At 36.5% G+C, this 16,545-nt stretch overlaps 1 protein-coding gene across 1 annotated transcript in view; it reads left to right on the top strand.

The window, feature by feature from the left end:
* Positions 1-10,302, top strand: part of LOC141405422 (fibroleukin-like) — a 92,182-nt gene extending 81,880 nt beyond the window's left edge. Inside the window, exons 2-5 of the mRNA XM_073989718.1 lie at positions 9,152-9,255; positions 9,331-9,351; positions 9,590-10,084; positions 10,156-10,302. Coding sequence (XP_073845819.1) covers positions 9,170-9,255; positions 9,331-9,351; positions 9,590-10,084; positions 10,156-10,291 — 738 coding nt within the window. The 5' untranslated portion in view covers positions 9,152-9,169 and the 3' untranslated portion in view covers positions 10,292-10,302. The remainder of the gene's footprint in view (positions 1-9,151; positions 9,256-9,330; positions 9,352-9,589; positions 10,085-10,155) is intronic.
* The last annotated feature ends 6,243 nt before the right edge of the window (positions 10,303-16,545 follow it).

The following is a 16,545-nucleotide window of genomic DNA, read 5'->3' as shown; positions in this document are numbered from 1 at the left end:
TGCGTTTCAAAAAAATTGACCTGTGTTAATGTAGACATTCAGAGCAAAGGCGCTAAGCAATTCCAATTTTAATATTTTGAATTTTATTAGTCAAAAGCTTAAGAACAGTGGTAGTGGTGTAGGGTATCGCATAGTCGGCCCCGACCCGACTATAGCCTTGGCTCACTTGTTTTAACTAATAGAAATGGGTCATACGCTCAAATCAACAATGGATTTCAGGTAAATTCGAATAAAACATGTGGAATACATATTTGGAATATTAAAGAATTAAAGAATTAGGTCAATATAGTGGCACTGCTGGAGATTCATTATATACTCATAAGGGAAAGAAATTTAGTATATATGATCGTGACAATGATACCAACAGTAATAAGAATTGTGCCCAATTGTACACGGATGCATGGTGGTTTTATGATTGCTATTTGAGGTATACATATAAGGCGGAAATTTGGAATATCGAATAATGATTGAGAAAAATTTCTTGCTTTTTTATTTTAGCCTCCTCACGGGACCCTATAAATTGGAAAAGAATGCACAAAGCGTGGGTATCAGCTGGATCAAATGGCAAAGAACTTATTCCTTTAAAAATGCTATAATGATGATACGCCCCAAGGGAAATTGTAAGCTAATTTAAAGAGGTGAAATAAAAGGGAGTTCACTTTTTTTATTGTGCCATATTTTATTGTGATAAAAATTAGTATGTAATTCCAAAATAAATTGCTAACGCATTTGTTTTTAATTTAATTATTATTTTATTGCTTGATTTTTCATTTGCTTTGTTAATACTACGCGTCATTGTTCAAACAACAAATTTACGCAAAGAGTCAATTATAAATTATTTTTATTCATTTTTATTCATTATTAATGGGGTTAAATTTCGGCCAAAGCAACATTATAAGTTCTGTTCTAGATAATAGCCCTGACAATACCTCAAAAATACAGTCTCTCAACAATATTTTTCAAAATATCCCACGGTGCCTCTTAACTAATTTTAAATGAAAGGTGCTTACTGTCAGGGATCACTGTGTGCCTTAACCAAATTTAAATGGAAGGTGCTTACACCTGGGAAGTTTTTGCAGATTCTGAAACTACAATGCTCATAGATGGGAAATATCAAGAAACAAAAAAATCGCCGAAGGGATTTTCAAATAAATCGCGATTTAAGTTCACATTTGTAGGGGTTCTTTAGGTTTTCACGATTTTGCTTAGAAACTGCGAGTCCTAGTAAATGGGCCAAAAGCTGCGAATATTGTCCACATGATTGACCTTTATGATATTTTCCTAGGTTTTATCGTTTTTGAGATATAGAAGTTCAAATTGAGACAATGCACTGACTGTATCGCCTCCTTATAAAACAATATCATGCTCAGTGCGCCTTCACTAACTTTTGATGAAAACCGCTTACACATGGAAATATTTCGCGGATTCTGAAACAGCAATGTTCATAGATAAGAAAAATAAAAGAAACAGAAAAAATCGCAGGAGGGATTTTTAAATAAATCGCGATTAAAATTCACAATTTTAGGGTTTTTTAGGTTTTCACGATTTTGGTTGGAAACCGCAAGTCCCAAATTAAACTTAAATATCTTGAAAATGGTATAACCTAGGAAAAAATAAATCATCCAATCTTTTAGAGAATTTTCACAGCTTCAACATTTTCTTTAGTCTTATTTTGATATGATTTGCGGCTTCCAAGCAAAATCTTGAAGACTTAAGATAAAAACCTAAAAATTTGGACTGAACCTCTATATCTCAAAAATAATAAAACCTACGAAAAAACCTAAAGACCAGTCTTGTAGAGAATTTTCACAGCTACAACATTTTCTCTAGACTCATTTCGATACGACTTGCGGTTTCCAACCAAAATCGTGAAAACCTAAAAAAACCCTAAAATTGTGAATTTTAATCGCGATTTATTTAAAAATCCCTCCTGCGATTTTTTCTGTTTCTTTTATTTTTCTTATCTATGAACATTGCTGTTTCAGAATTCGCGAAATATTTCCATGTGTAAGCGGTTTTCATCAAAAGTTAGTGAAGGCGCACTGAGCATGATATTGTTTTATAAGGAGGCGATACAGTCAGTGCATTGTCTCAATTTGAATTTCTATATCTCAAAAACGGTAAAACCTATGAAAACATCATACAGGTCAATCTTGTGGAGAATTTTCACAGCTACAATATTCTCCTTAGGTCCATTTACATAGGAATCGCGATTTACAAGCAAAATCGTGAAAACCTAAAGAACCCCTCAAAATGTAAACTTAAATCGCGATTTATTTGAAAACCCCTCCGGCGATTTTTTTGTTTCTTTATATTTCTCATCTATGAGCATTGTAGTTTCAGAATCTGCAAAAACTTCCCAGGTGTAAGCACCTTCCATTTAAATTTGGTTAAGGCACACAGTGATCCCTGACAGTCCCTAAAAAAAATTTCTTATTAATATCCACGATTTTAGACCTGAAAATCCATCAACAATATTCTTAAAAATATCCACGAGAGTCTCTCAAAAATATTCTTATAAATATCCACGATTATAGCCATGATAGTCCCTCAAACAATTTCTTATAAATATCCACGATTATAGCCATGATAGTCACTCAAAAACATTCTTATAAATATCCACGATTGTTTTCTGTGACAGTCCCTCAAAATTATTTTTATAAATATCTACGATTATGGCCTCTAAAATATTCTTATAAATATCCGCGATTATAGCCCAGACGGCCCCTCAAAAATATTCTTATAAATATCAACGATTATAGCCCTGACATACCCTCAAAAATATTTTTTTAAATAGGCACGATTATAGCTCCGGCAGTCCTTCAAAAACATTCTTATAAATATCCACGATTATAGCTCCGGCAGTCCTTCAAAAACATTCTTATAAATATCCACGATTATAGCCCTGACAGTCCCTCAAAAATATTCTTATAGATATCCACGATTATAGCCCTGACAGTCCCTCAAAAATATTTTTATAAATACCCACGATTATAGCTTTAATAGTCTCTCAAAAATATTCTTAAAAATATCCGATTATAGCTCTCACAGTCCCTCAAAAATATTCTTATAAATATCCACTATTATAGCTCTCACAGTCCCTCAAAAATATTTTTATAAATATTCACGATTATAGTCTGGCAATTTATTTAAAAAATATTCTTATAAATAAGCTCTATTATACACCTAACAGGCCTTTACCCTGCGTTTACACATGATAGGACAGTTGAGTTCATGTATTGATTGTCAAACACCAAAAACTTGCCTGTGTGACGTAGGCGTCCAGACAACTGCAAAAACAGTTGTAAAATTATGAACGAAAATCATCTATTTCTTTTTGTTTTCCGTTCACATATTTTGTTTTTGTACATATTCTTTTGTTTTCAAAACATATGAATTATCATCTCACTTCTTTTTCACAAAAATGTCAAAAATTTGTTAACCCGGCTGTCTGTGAAAAAATGATGGACAGCTGCGAGACAGCCGACAAATGTATGTATGTGTTAGTAAATCAGAGTTGTAAAGCAGTAGATATTTCTGGTCAAATTTACATGTTAATAAACATAAAAAAATTAATGTTGAGACAATAAAAACAATTACTAGTTTAGTTTATCCTATTATTAAAGAAACTCAAAGAAAAAGCGAAATTTGGCAAATGTATTCATTTATTCAAACAGAAGATGGTACGATACTGTGTGGTGGTATGCAGTATTGTGCATACTGCATTTGCGAATCGTGTGAATACAAATGTAAAAGCAAGCAAGCATACACTAAAGCAGTGAATCATTTTTTGGGGTGAATCTGCTTTTTGCACATTCATATTTTTTATATGCAAGGCACTGCACTATTCGCTTTTGGGAAAAGGCAATAGAGTGTGCCTTTTATATGCATTTTGCGGACCTCTGGTATGTATTAATGAACAATAATATGAAAATTGTATTTAATTATAAATTGTGTTTTTTATTCGTTTTCTTTGCAGATTAGACGCAATTGACAAAAGGTATGTAAATGAAGCCTGGAAATACTCATTGAAAATATAGAAACAGATTAAAAATATCTATCAGACATCATTTTTCCCATTTCCAGGCAAAATGAACAAGAGAAAAAATTACAAAGAATTAAACTTCGATTTCTATGACAAATGGACAACTGTGTTGCAGCGTGTGAATGGATCACTTAACTTCTATCGCAGCTGGAAATCCACCAAATGGCGATTTCTTTATTGGTTTGGAAAAGTTACATGAATTGACAAACAAGTGCCCCACCATTGAGTTGAAAATTATTTTACGCGATTGGAATAACGAGGAACGTTATGCTCTCTATGATGCTTTCCAAATCGGCAGTGAATCGCAAGGTTATAAAATTAAAGAACTGGGCGAATATAGTGGCACTGCTGGAGATGTATTAAAAAAACACAAGGGAAAAAAATTTAGTACATATGATCGTGACAATGATGATAAACCTGATACGAATTGTGCCCAAAAGTACTCGCTTGGTGGTTTTATGATTGCTATATGAGGTATGTATTTTAGGCGAAACTTTGAACAATTAAATAATGAAGTGAATTATTTCTTTTATTTTAGCCACCTAATGGGACCCTATCAATTGCAACAGAATGCAGAAAAAACTGGTGTGAGCTGGGTCAAATGGAAAAGACCTTATTCTTTTAAAACTGCCATAATGATGATACGCCCCACTGGAAATTGTAAACCAATTTAAATAGGCATATAAAAAAGGAATTAATTTTTCATCCTGTCATATGTTATTGTGAATACGTACATATGTGTGCATCTATTCCTGAAATAACATTTGCTAATTTCAGATTTTTTATTTGTTATTCATTTGCGTTGTTAATGCCCTTCGTCATGTAAAGACGACAAATTTACACACAGAGTTAATTATTGTTTTAATTAATATTATCTTATAATAATTATTTTAAATCACGTATCGAATTACAAACGGGGTTAAGATTCTGGAAAAACAAAGCGACTGTAAATTTCCATCAAAACACTGTGGAACATTTGTAACGTAATTAAGTGCGTAATATTTTTACTTTTACTAACTGATCCTCAAAAATATTCCTTTAAAAATACATGATTACATCCTAGACTTACTTACTTAGCTGGCCCATTACAGACCATTTGTTCCATAGACCGAATTAAGAAAATATCTCCAATTCTCTCTGTTTAGTGCTTCGCTTTCTGGAATACCGCGCCTTGTCATCTCTTCATCCACTTGTTTGCCCCATCTATTCTTTGGCCTGCCAATTCTGCATGCACCGCCATGTGGCCCGAATTTTTACGCCTTTTTAGCGGGTTCATCATCGCTCATTCTTATTATGTGGCCTAGCCAACGCAACGCTTCGGAAGCTTACTTAAGCCAAAGTATCATCTGTTGGCCAATACAATTCTTCTCTTTATTTCACAACTGATGTCGTTTGTTGTGTTTACGGTGGTGCCGAGGTATACGAAGTCTTTTACTACCTCAAAATTATAGGAACCAACTTAAACAGTTTGTCCGATCTCAATTGACGCATTGCGCGTCGACACCATCAAATTGTTCTTCTCGCCGTTTACCGCCAGACCCACTTTAGCAGATTCTCCTTAGACCTTCAGAAAGTTATCGGTTATTTCATTTACTGATCGTCCCATGATGTCTATGTCATCCGCATAAGCAAGTAGCGTGTGGCTATTGGTGTAGATTGTGCCACTTCTTTTGACGCTTGCCTCTCTTATAACCTTTTCTAGCAGGATGTTGAAAAGATCACACGAAAGGCTGTCTCCTTGTCTGAAACCTCTTTGGTACAAAACTCTTCGGAGAGGTTCTTTCCTATTTTAACTGCAAATCTTGTGTCAGTTAGAGTCATTTTACAAAGCCGAATCAGCTTTGTGGGGATACCAAATTCAAACATGGCTTGGAATACCTTTGAATGCAGCGGGCTGTAGAAGGCTGCTTTATAATCGAAAAAAGATGGTAGGTGTCGATCTGCATCTCTTGGGTCTTCTCCAGGATTTGCCGCAGGGTAAATATCTGGTCAATGGTGGACTTGCCAGGTCTAAAGCCGCATTGGTATCGCCCAATTATCTCGTTGACCATAGGCTTTAGTCGTTACCACAATATCCCTGACACGATCTTGTAGGCAATCGGGAGTAGACTTATGCCGCTATAGTTAGAGCATAGTGTCTTATCTCCTTTCTTATGGACGGGGCACAGGATACTCAGGTTTCAATCGTCGGGTACTCTTTCTTCCTGCCAGATGGTGCTAACTAGCTGATGAATACACCTTATCAGCGTGTTGCCTCCGGTTTTGAACAGCTCGGCTGGTAAGCCATCGGCTCCTGCTACCTTATTATTCTTCAGCCGGTTTATTACTGTCTTTACCTCATCTTGGCTGGGCGGTATACATTCAATACCATCTTCTGGGATTGGATCTGTGGTATCTTCGTCGTCTTCGCTGGATACCAACAGGTTTGAAAAAAGCTCTTTCCATATCCTGAGCACACTATCTGTATCAGTTAGCAAATTACCTTGTTGGTCTCTACAGGAGGATGTGCCTGTACCAAAGCCATCTGTTTGATGTTTCACTCTTTGGTAGAATTTTCGGACTTCATTCTGGCTCCTGTACATCTCGATTTTTTCACACTCCCGCTTTTCCATTTCTCTCTTTTTCTTGCCGAAAAGACGTTTCTCTTCTCTCCTTTTCTCCCGATATCTCACTCGTGCGCTACGCGTTGCTACGGATTGTAAAGTAGCCCTATATGCCGCATTTTTCTCTTCGGTAGCAGACGACACTCCTGATCATACCAAGGATTCCTTGGTGGAGGTCTCTGGTATCGAAGTATGGATTTTGCGGCTGTTTGCATGGAGTGGGCAATATTTTGCCATTGCCCTGATATATTATCGGGATGAGCAGTGCTTTGATTAAGCAATTGGACTAGTTAAGTGGAATATGCTGTGGCAATCTGTTGTGATTGCAGCTTACCAATGTTTAACATTCGTGTTGTGTCTGTTCGTATTTTGTTTTCTACGTTTAACCGGGTGCGTACCTTTGCTGCAACTAGGTAGTGGTCCGAATCTATGTTTGCTCCTCGGAACGAGCGCACATCCAACACGCTCGATGAATGTCTTCCATCTATCACAACGTGATTAATTTGATTTCTTGTTTTCTGATCTGGAGACAGCCAGGTGCCCTTATTAAATCTGTTTAAATCTGGTGCTGCTAACTACCATGTTTTTTGCCGCTGCGAAGTCTATCAGCCTCATGCCATTGTCAGATATTTCATTGTGGAGACTGAATTTTCCGACTGTTGGGCCACAGATATTTTCATTTCGAATTTTGGCATTAAAATCGCCTAGAATAATTTAAATGTCATTGGCAGGACAACGGTCATATGTTTCTTCTAAGCGCTCATAGAATATATCTTTGGTCTGTTCGTCCTTGTCTTCAGTGGGAGCATGAGCGCAAATAAAGCTGATGTTGAAGAATTTTGCTTTTATTGGAATTGTAGCAAGTCTTTCATTCACGGGTGTGAAGCTGGAGACCGGGTGTTTTAACCTCCGACCAACTACAAATCCGCAACCAAACTCATGCTTTATGTCATGGCAGCTATAGTACAGTGCGTCACCTTTAGGTGTTGTTGTGACGACTTTCCCGTTCCGTCGTATTTCCTGTATGGCAGTAATGTCGGCCTTGTACTTTTCAAGTACATCTGCCAATGCGTAAACTGCACCTTCTCTATAAAGTGTGCGAACATTCCAGGTGCAGATTCACAGATCATGGTCCATAAAACGTTTGCGGGGGTCGTCAACTTTAGAGGGATTTGTTTTTCTTTTCTTTTGTTTTTTCATAGTAGGCTGCTTTTTCTAGGGGAGGGTTACCCAAACCCAAATTTTAACGTTCTTATGGGTGAACGCGCGGCACATGTTAGCTCACTACCTTTAACGGGTGTTAAAGGCAGCTGCCCAGGTGACCCCACAAGGACCATCGACGATTGTCCCTCAAAAACATTTGGATAAATATTCACGGTTGTAGCCCTAATTGTCCCTCAAAAATATTCTTATAAATATCAACGGTTATAGTCCTGATTGTTCCTCAAATATATGCTTATAAATATCAATGATAATAGCCCTACAATTCCTTAAAAAATATTCATATAAATATCCACTATTTTTGCCCTAATAGCTCCTCAAAAATATTTTTAAAAATCTTCAATAGTATAGTGGATTTTCAAATTTATATTTTTTAATTTCCACATTTGATCGGAATATACTAAACCTGGTGTCCACTGACGGGATCAACATTTGACTTATCAACATTTACTGCCAGACTAACTTTCACAGATTCACTTACTTTTACTTTACTTACTTGTTCACAGTTCGACATGTTATGACAATGCCGTCAGCCGCCCTTGAGCGTTTGTTTTTACTCAGACTTCTAATTTGTTATGAACTATTCAAATGGCGTAGAGCCAAAAATAGACAAAGACTGGCGTCACTTCGCTAGTGGCATTTTGCATTATCTATGTTCGTTGACCCTACCTGAACATCAGATTGAACAAATAGAGCATAATGTTCGCCAATATAATGCTCAATATAAATACACACTTAGATAAGATTGCCTACAGGTCAAATGTCACAAGCAGAAATAAACTAAATCGGGACACATGATGTTTGTCTGAAAATTGCAAAATTTTAATAAGTATTTTCATAATTTGATATTTTAAGATGGTCTTGTTAGTCTATATTAGATTCTTAGATACATCAGATCGAAAAACGCGAAATCGGAACATAATGAAAATATTATATATATTTTTGTTACTACTTGGACTAACAAATACAAATTGGTCATACCCTCAAATCAGTAATGGATATCAAGTAAGTTCTAATAAAAATTTAAATATATAAACTGCAGAACTGATATTGCCTGAAACGGGGATTGTGTTTTTTTCTAATGGTCCTTTGCCATGTTAAACACGACCGGAACCATTGCTAGGTATCTTTCATCCAACACGTTTCCTGTTAGAGAAAAATTGAACAATGTTATATTTTAAGTCATGGTTACCTGAAAACGGAATTACATTGTAAACCCAGATCCCATTGAAACCCAAATCAAATTTTATCGACTGAATTTCTCCAACAATTGTTTTTCCAGCACAATAACCCATCAATAATGCTGCAAGGGGTATATAACCAATTGAGCACCCTTATTATGCAAACGGATAGTACTAATAAAAATCTTGCCAGTTTGAGTCAGAGGTATGTATTTTTAAGCAATACTATAAAAATTTTATTTAATTACAATTTGTGATTTTAATTCTTTTTTCATTGCAGATTGGACGCAATTGACAAAAGGTATGTAAATGAATTTACGTAGAGAAAAACTCTAATACCGAATCGAAGACTAAGTTATTGTTAAAATAGTTTTCCCTTAAATTAATACGTTTTATAAAATCTTCCGATCGTTGTGAGAGTCTTTATGGCAGCATTTCTATTCCCAATCTCAGTTTGGTTTCATAATGTCTTAAGAATATGTTAAAAATTTATTTTCCAAATTAAAAAAATATATTTCCAACATTTTTCTCATTTCCAGACAAAATGAACAGGAAAAACAATTACAACAAATTATGCAACGTTTGCATTTCAATGGTAACGTTGTGCAAAGTTTCGATTCCAATGACCAATGGACAACTGTTCTACAACGCATAAACGGCTCAGTTAATTTCTATCGCAGTTGGAATGAATACAAAAAAGGTTTTGGAAATCCACCAAATGGCGATTTCTTTATTGGTTTGGAAAAGTTACATGAATTGACAAACAAGTGCCCCACCATTGAATTGAAAATTATTTTACGCGATTGGAATAACGAAGAACGTTATGCTCTCTATGATGCTTTCCAAATTGCCAATGAGTCGCAAAGTTATAAAATTAAAGAATTAGGCGAATATAGTGGCACTGCTGGCGATGCTTTACATCGTCACAAGGGGCATAAATTTACTACATATGATCGTGACAATGATGATAGCATTAATGAGAATTGTGCCCAAACGTACTCGGGTGCTTGGTGGTTTACTAAATGCTATATGAGGTATGTAGTTTAGTCGCCTAAACATTGGAAAATGATGCGATAATGAACTGGAATTATTTCGTTTGTTTTAGCCACTTGATGGGACCCTATAAATTGGAAAATAATGCCGAAAATTCCGGTATAAGCTGGAACAAATGGCGACAACATCATTCCTTTAAAAATGCCATAATGATGATACGTCCCAAGGGAAATTGTAAACTAATTTAAAGAGGAGAAAGAGAAAACGGGAGTTCATAATTTGGTTGTGTAACAATTTCTTGTGAAAAATATACGTATGAACGTGATCTTGAAATAAAATTTGATAACGCAAATAATTTAAATTGTTTTTTTTTTATTATTTCATTTTCGTTGTTGGCGCTCTTTATTATGTGACGTAGGGGATGGAAGATACCAAGCAACGGTCCTGACCGGTTTTAACATTGCAAAGCCCAGCATTTATCTTGGTCCCTCTTTCATCTCAAGTGGACACTGACCTCCCCGTGGTGTCACCTGGGAAACTGTCTTTAACACCCGTTAAAGGTAGTGAGCTAACATGTGCCGCGCGTTCTCCCATAAGAACGTCAAAAACTTGGGTTTGGGCGTCGGGCTACTAACCCTCCCCTAGAAAAAACATCCTACTATGAATAAACGAAAGAAAAGAAAAACAACCCCCTCTAAAGTTGACGAACCCCGCAAACGTTTTAAGGACCATGATCTGCGAATATGCACCTGGAATGTTCGCACTCTTTATAGAGAAGGTGCAGTCTTTGCATTGGCAGACGTACTTGAAAAGTACAAGGCCGATATTACTGCCATACAGGAAATACGATGGATTGGGAAAGGCGACACAACAACACCTAAAGGTGACGCACTGTATTATAGCTGCCATGACGAAAAGCATGAGTTTGGTTGCGGATTTGTAGTTAGTCGGAGACTAAAACATCTGGTATCCAGCTTCACTTCAGTGAATGAAAGACTTGCTGCAATTCGAATAAAAGCTAAATTCTTCAACATCAGCTTTATTTGCGCTCATGCTCCCACTGAAGAAAAGGACGAACAGACCAAAGATATATTTTACGAGCGCTTAGAAGAAACATATGACAGTTGCCCTGCCCATGACATTAAAATCATTCTAGGCGATTTTAATGCCAAAATTGGAAAGGAGAATATCTTTGGCCCAACAGTCGGGAAATTCAGCCTCCACAGTGAAACATCTGACAATGGTATGAGGCTGATAGACTTTGCAGCTGCAAAAAACATGGTAGTTAGCAGTACCAGATTTAATCATCTCGATATTCATAAGGGCACCTGGCTGTCTCCAGATCAGAAAACAAGAAATCAAATTGATCATGTTGTGATAGATGCAAGACATTCATCGAGCGTGTTGGATGTACGATCGTTCCGAGGCGCAAACATTGATTCGGACCACTACCTTGTTGCAGCAAAGGTACGCACCCGCTTAAACGTAGCAAACAAAGTACGAACAGACACAACACGAAAGTTAGACATCGGTAAGCTGCAATCACAACAGATAGCCACAGCATATTCCACTCAACTAGCCCAATTGCTTAATCAAAGCACTCCTCATCCCGATAACATATCAGCGCAATGGCAAAGCATTGCCCACTCCATGCAAACAGCCACAAAATCCATACTTGGATACCAGAGGCCTCCACCAAGGAATCCATGGTATGATCAGGAGTGTCGTGCTGCCACCGAAGAGAAAAATGCGGCATATAGGGCTACTTTACAATCCGTAGCAACGCGTAGCGCGCGAGAGAGATACAGGTAGAAAACGAGAGAGGAGAAACGTCTTTTCCGCAGGAAAAAGAGAGAGATGGAAAAGCGGGAGTCTGAAAAAATCGAGATGTACAGGAGCCAGAATGAAGTCCGAAAATTCTACCAAAGAGTCAAGCATCAAACTGATGGCTTTGGTACAGGCACATCCTCCTGTAGAGACCAGCAAGGTAATTTGGTAACTGATACAGATAGTGTACTCAGGATATGGAAAGAACATTTTTCAAAATTGTTGGTATCCAATAGCAGCGAAGACGACGACGATACCACAGTCCCAATCCCAGAAGATGGTATAGAATGTATACCGCCCAGCCAAGATGAGGTAAAGACAGCAATAAATCGGCTGAAGAATAATAAGGCAGCAGGAGCCGATGGCTTACCAGCCGAGCTGTTCAAAACCGGAGGCGACACGCTGATAAGGTGTATTCATCAGCTAGTTAGCACCATCTGGCAGGAAGAACGAGTACCCGACGATTGGAACCTGAGTATCCTGTGCCCCGTCCACAAGAAGGGAGATAAGACTGTATGCTCTAACTATAGGGGCATAAGTCTACTCCATATTGCCTACAAGATCGTGTCAGGGATATTATGCGAACGACTAAAGCCAATGGTCAACGAGATAATTGGACCATACCAATGCGGCTTTAGACCTGGCAAGTCCACCATTGACCAGATATTTACCCTGCGGCAAATCCTGAAGAAGACCCAAGAGATGCAGATCGACACCTACCACCTTTTTGTCGATTATAAAGCAGCCTTCGACAGCCCGCTGCGTTCAAAGGTATTCCAAGCCATGTCTGAATTTGGTATCCCCGCAAAGCTCATCCGTCTTTGCAAAATGACTTTAACTGACACGAGGTCCTCAGTTAAAATAGGAAAGAACCTCTCCGAAGAGTTTGGTACCAAAAGAGGTTTCAGACAAGGAGACAGCCTTTCGTGTGATCTCTTTAACATCCTGCTGGAAAAGGTTATACGAGAGGCAAATGTCAAAAGATGTGGCACAATCTACAGCAATAGCCACATGTTACTTGCTTATGCTGATGATATAGACATCATGGGACGATCAGTAAAAGAAGTAACCGATACGTTTATGAAGGTCGAAGTAGAATCTGCTAAAGTGGGTCTGGCGGTAAACGGTGAGAAGACCAAGTTGATGGTGTCGACGCGCAATGTGTCCATTGAGCTCGGACCAACTGTGGAAGTTGGTTCCTATAATTTTAAGGTAGTAAAAGACTTCGTCTACCTCGGCACCTCCGTAAACACAACAAACGACATCAGTTGTGAAATAAAAAGAAGAATTGTATTGGCCAACAGATGCTACTTTGGTTTAAATAAGAAGTTTAAAAACAAAGCCACATCTCGTCAAACAAAAATAACGATCTACAAAACACTGATACTACCCGTGCTGATGTATGGCTCCGAAGCCTGGGTACTTGCGCAAGCAGACATGGCAGTGCTTGGTGTGTTTCAGAGAAAAATTCTTCGAAAGATCTACGGACCAATCTGCGTTGACGGTGAATATCGACGTCGTATGAACCACGAGCTGTATCTGCTGTACAACGACATCAATATTGTTAAACGTATCGAGATGCAGCGATTGCGTTGGCTAGACCATATCATAAGAATGAGCGATGATGACCCCGCTAAAAAGGTGTATAAACACGGACCGCTTGGCGGTGCACGCAGAATTGGCAGGCCAAGGAATAGATGGCGCAAACAAATGGATGATGAGATGAAAAGGCGCGGTATTCCAGAAAGCGAAGCAACAAATAGAGAGAATTGAAGATCTTTTCTTAGTTCGGCCTATAGAACAAATGTTCTGTAATGGGCCAGCTAAGTAAGTAAGTAAGCTCTTTATTATGTACAGACAACAAATTTACGTACAGAGCAATTATTATTTTTATTAATATCATACCTATATTTTAATAAGATTAATTCAAATGTCTTATTACAAACGCGGTTAAAAAAGCGACTGTAAATTTTGAAAAAATATTATTATAAATATACACGAATATTTAGTCCCTGAAAAATATTTGTATAAATAACCACGATTACAGCTCCGACAGTCCTTTAAAAATATGTTTCAAAATATACACGATGATCGCCCCTCAATAATCTATATTAATAAAAGAGTGATTGACACACTAACTGATTTTATGATTCACCAACGCCCAAACGAAACGGCTGAAGCTAGAATCTTGAAATTTTAGGTTAGGGTCAGTCTTGGTCCGAAGGTGTCAGATAAGACTGGGTTTTTGGAAATTCGTACGGAAATTCGGGTTTTTAGAAATTCGTACTAAAAGTGTGCGAAAAGTACTAAAATGTACTAAATTTGGTTCCATTTTGTATTGTGTGAACGGATAGAGCTAGAAACTTGAAATTTGGAATGAGAATAAATATTGAGATGTAGGTTTGACATAAAGTGGGTGTTTTGGAAATGAATGCACATGTACTAAATTTGGTACGACTTAAATTTGGATGAACGGATAGAACTGGAATCCTGAAATTTTGAATTAAGATTACTGTTGAAGTGTAGGATTAAGATATAGAGGTAGTTTTGGAAATTCATACCTATGTGTAAGAAAAGTATTAAGTGGTACTAAATTTTGTACAATTTGGATTTGGGCCAACGGATAGAGAAGAATTTGGAATTGAGATTACAGTTGAAGTGTAAGTTTGAGATATGGAGGCAATTTTGGAAATTCGCACATATGGGTACGAAGAGAACTAAATGGTACTAAATTTTGAACAATTTGGATTTGGGTGAACGGACGTAGCTGGAATCCTGGGATTTGGAATTAAGAGTACAGTTGGATTGTATGTTTGATTCGTACTTATGGAAAAGTACAAATAGATACTAAATTTGATGCAATTTGGACTTGGATGAACGGATAGAGCTGTAATCCTGAGATTTGGAATTAATATTGCCGTTGGAGTGTATGTTTGAGGTAGTTTTGAAAATTCGTACATATGGGAACGAAAAGTGCTAAATTGTACCGAATTTGATGCAATTTGTATTTAGGTGATCGGATTGTAAGTTTGAGGTAGTTTTGAAAATTCGTACTTATAGATACGAAAAGTACAAAATGGTACCAAATTTGGTGCAATTGTGCTTGGGTGGACGGATAGAGCTGGAATCCGTAGATTTGGAATTAAGTTTAGTTTTGGAAATTCGCACATATGGGTACGAAGAGTACTAAATGGTATGAAATTTGGTACATTGGTATTAGGGTTTTTTGGGCTTGAATTTTAGAAATACGTACCATAATATATTAAAATTATTAAATGAGATGTGGATATGTTTTTGGAAATACCTGTAATTTGGTATTATGGGAAATTTTGTGTGTAGTTGGTTTTTAAATACTTTAGTACGTACTAAAGGTTAAATACTTTAGTACGTACTAAAGGTCTAGGCATAGACTTAGAATTCGGAAGTTTGAAACTAAGGTCAGTGTGCTGTGTAGGGAAGAGCTTTGGACATACCTTCCGTAGGTAAACGAAAGATACAAAAACATAGGGTTGAGATATAGAGGCGGTTTTGGAAAATATAGTTATACGCTTACAAAAAGTAATTCAATTTAGTATTGGGTGATGGAATAGATCTGGAAAATGCGTACTATATGTGGAAAAAAGTAATAAATAGTACTAAATTATTGAATGAAGGCCAGTGACTCTAAGCGTAATAGGCTAACATGAAAATATGGTTCTTGAAATTCAAACTACTCGAATGGCCTGTTTTACTAAGACGACTTATATTCAAATTTGTTTGAACGTCCACCAAACTTTTGTTTTTTTTTTTCATTTTTAAACTAATTTTTGTTCTTAAACAAGTTTTGTTCTTAAACTTTATAACAGGTAGTAGTTCGAACGAATTTGAATTCGAATTGTCTTATCGAAACCGGCGAAATGGGTGCGGGAAATAGTAATGTTGTACCCTTGGTATTGGGAAGGTAAGGAATCGAATGTTGTAATGTTAATAAATTTTTCAAATTTCATTTTATTAATTCAGGAATAAATAAAACGGGGGTCTGTTTGCATCCTCTTTCCTATAAATGACAACTTTTCGCTTACGAAGTAGACACACATGCTAGTATTCTCATAAATATGCACGATAATAATCCTGGAAGTCCCTCAAATATAATCTTACTAGCAAAATGCCCGCTACTTCGTATGCGGAAAAGAAATAATATACAAATAAACAATATTTAATATGGTGAACACTGAAAATTTGATATTAGAATTGATATTTAATATCAGTACGTATAATTTTTGTTCGAATTTCAAAAAAAGACCTCTACACTTCAACAGCGGCCTACATTGTAAATTCCAGTCCATGTTTTATTAGAACTGTATGGTATTTTGAAAAATTTATCAACATTTTCCAACCGATTTTTGGAATTTGTGATATCAACATGTAGAAAACAAAATATGTTACCCTATATAAAAGTCAATTTTTGAGACATTTTATTTTAGGCCCTTTTATTCTCAGGGTGTAAAATCTTATTGTAAAACATTAGCCGCATAGATCTATCTTTTCAAAGGGACTTACTATAACGTTCAGAATAAACAACAAAAATAAAAACAATTTTGTTGAAAGTTTATATTTATTGAGTCTTTTTTTTTAAACATTGTAAATATATGAATTAGATACATAATATGAGGAACTTATGACTATAATGTATTAT

This window comes from Musca autumnalis, unplaced genomic scaffold (genome assembly GCF_047663935.1).
Source record: "Musca autumnalis isolate F117 unplaced genomic scaffold, ASM4766393v1 scaffold_5, whole genome shotgun sequence".
Taxonomy (NCBI): domain Eukaryota; kingdom Metazoa; phylum Arthropoda; class Insecta; order Diptera; family Muscidae; genus Musca; species Musca autumnalis.
Note: the sequence above shows the minus strand (reverse complement) of the source record. Positions and strands in the feature narration are given on the sequence as shown.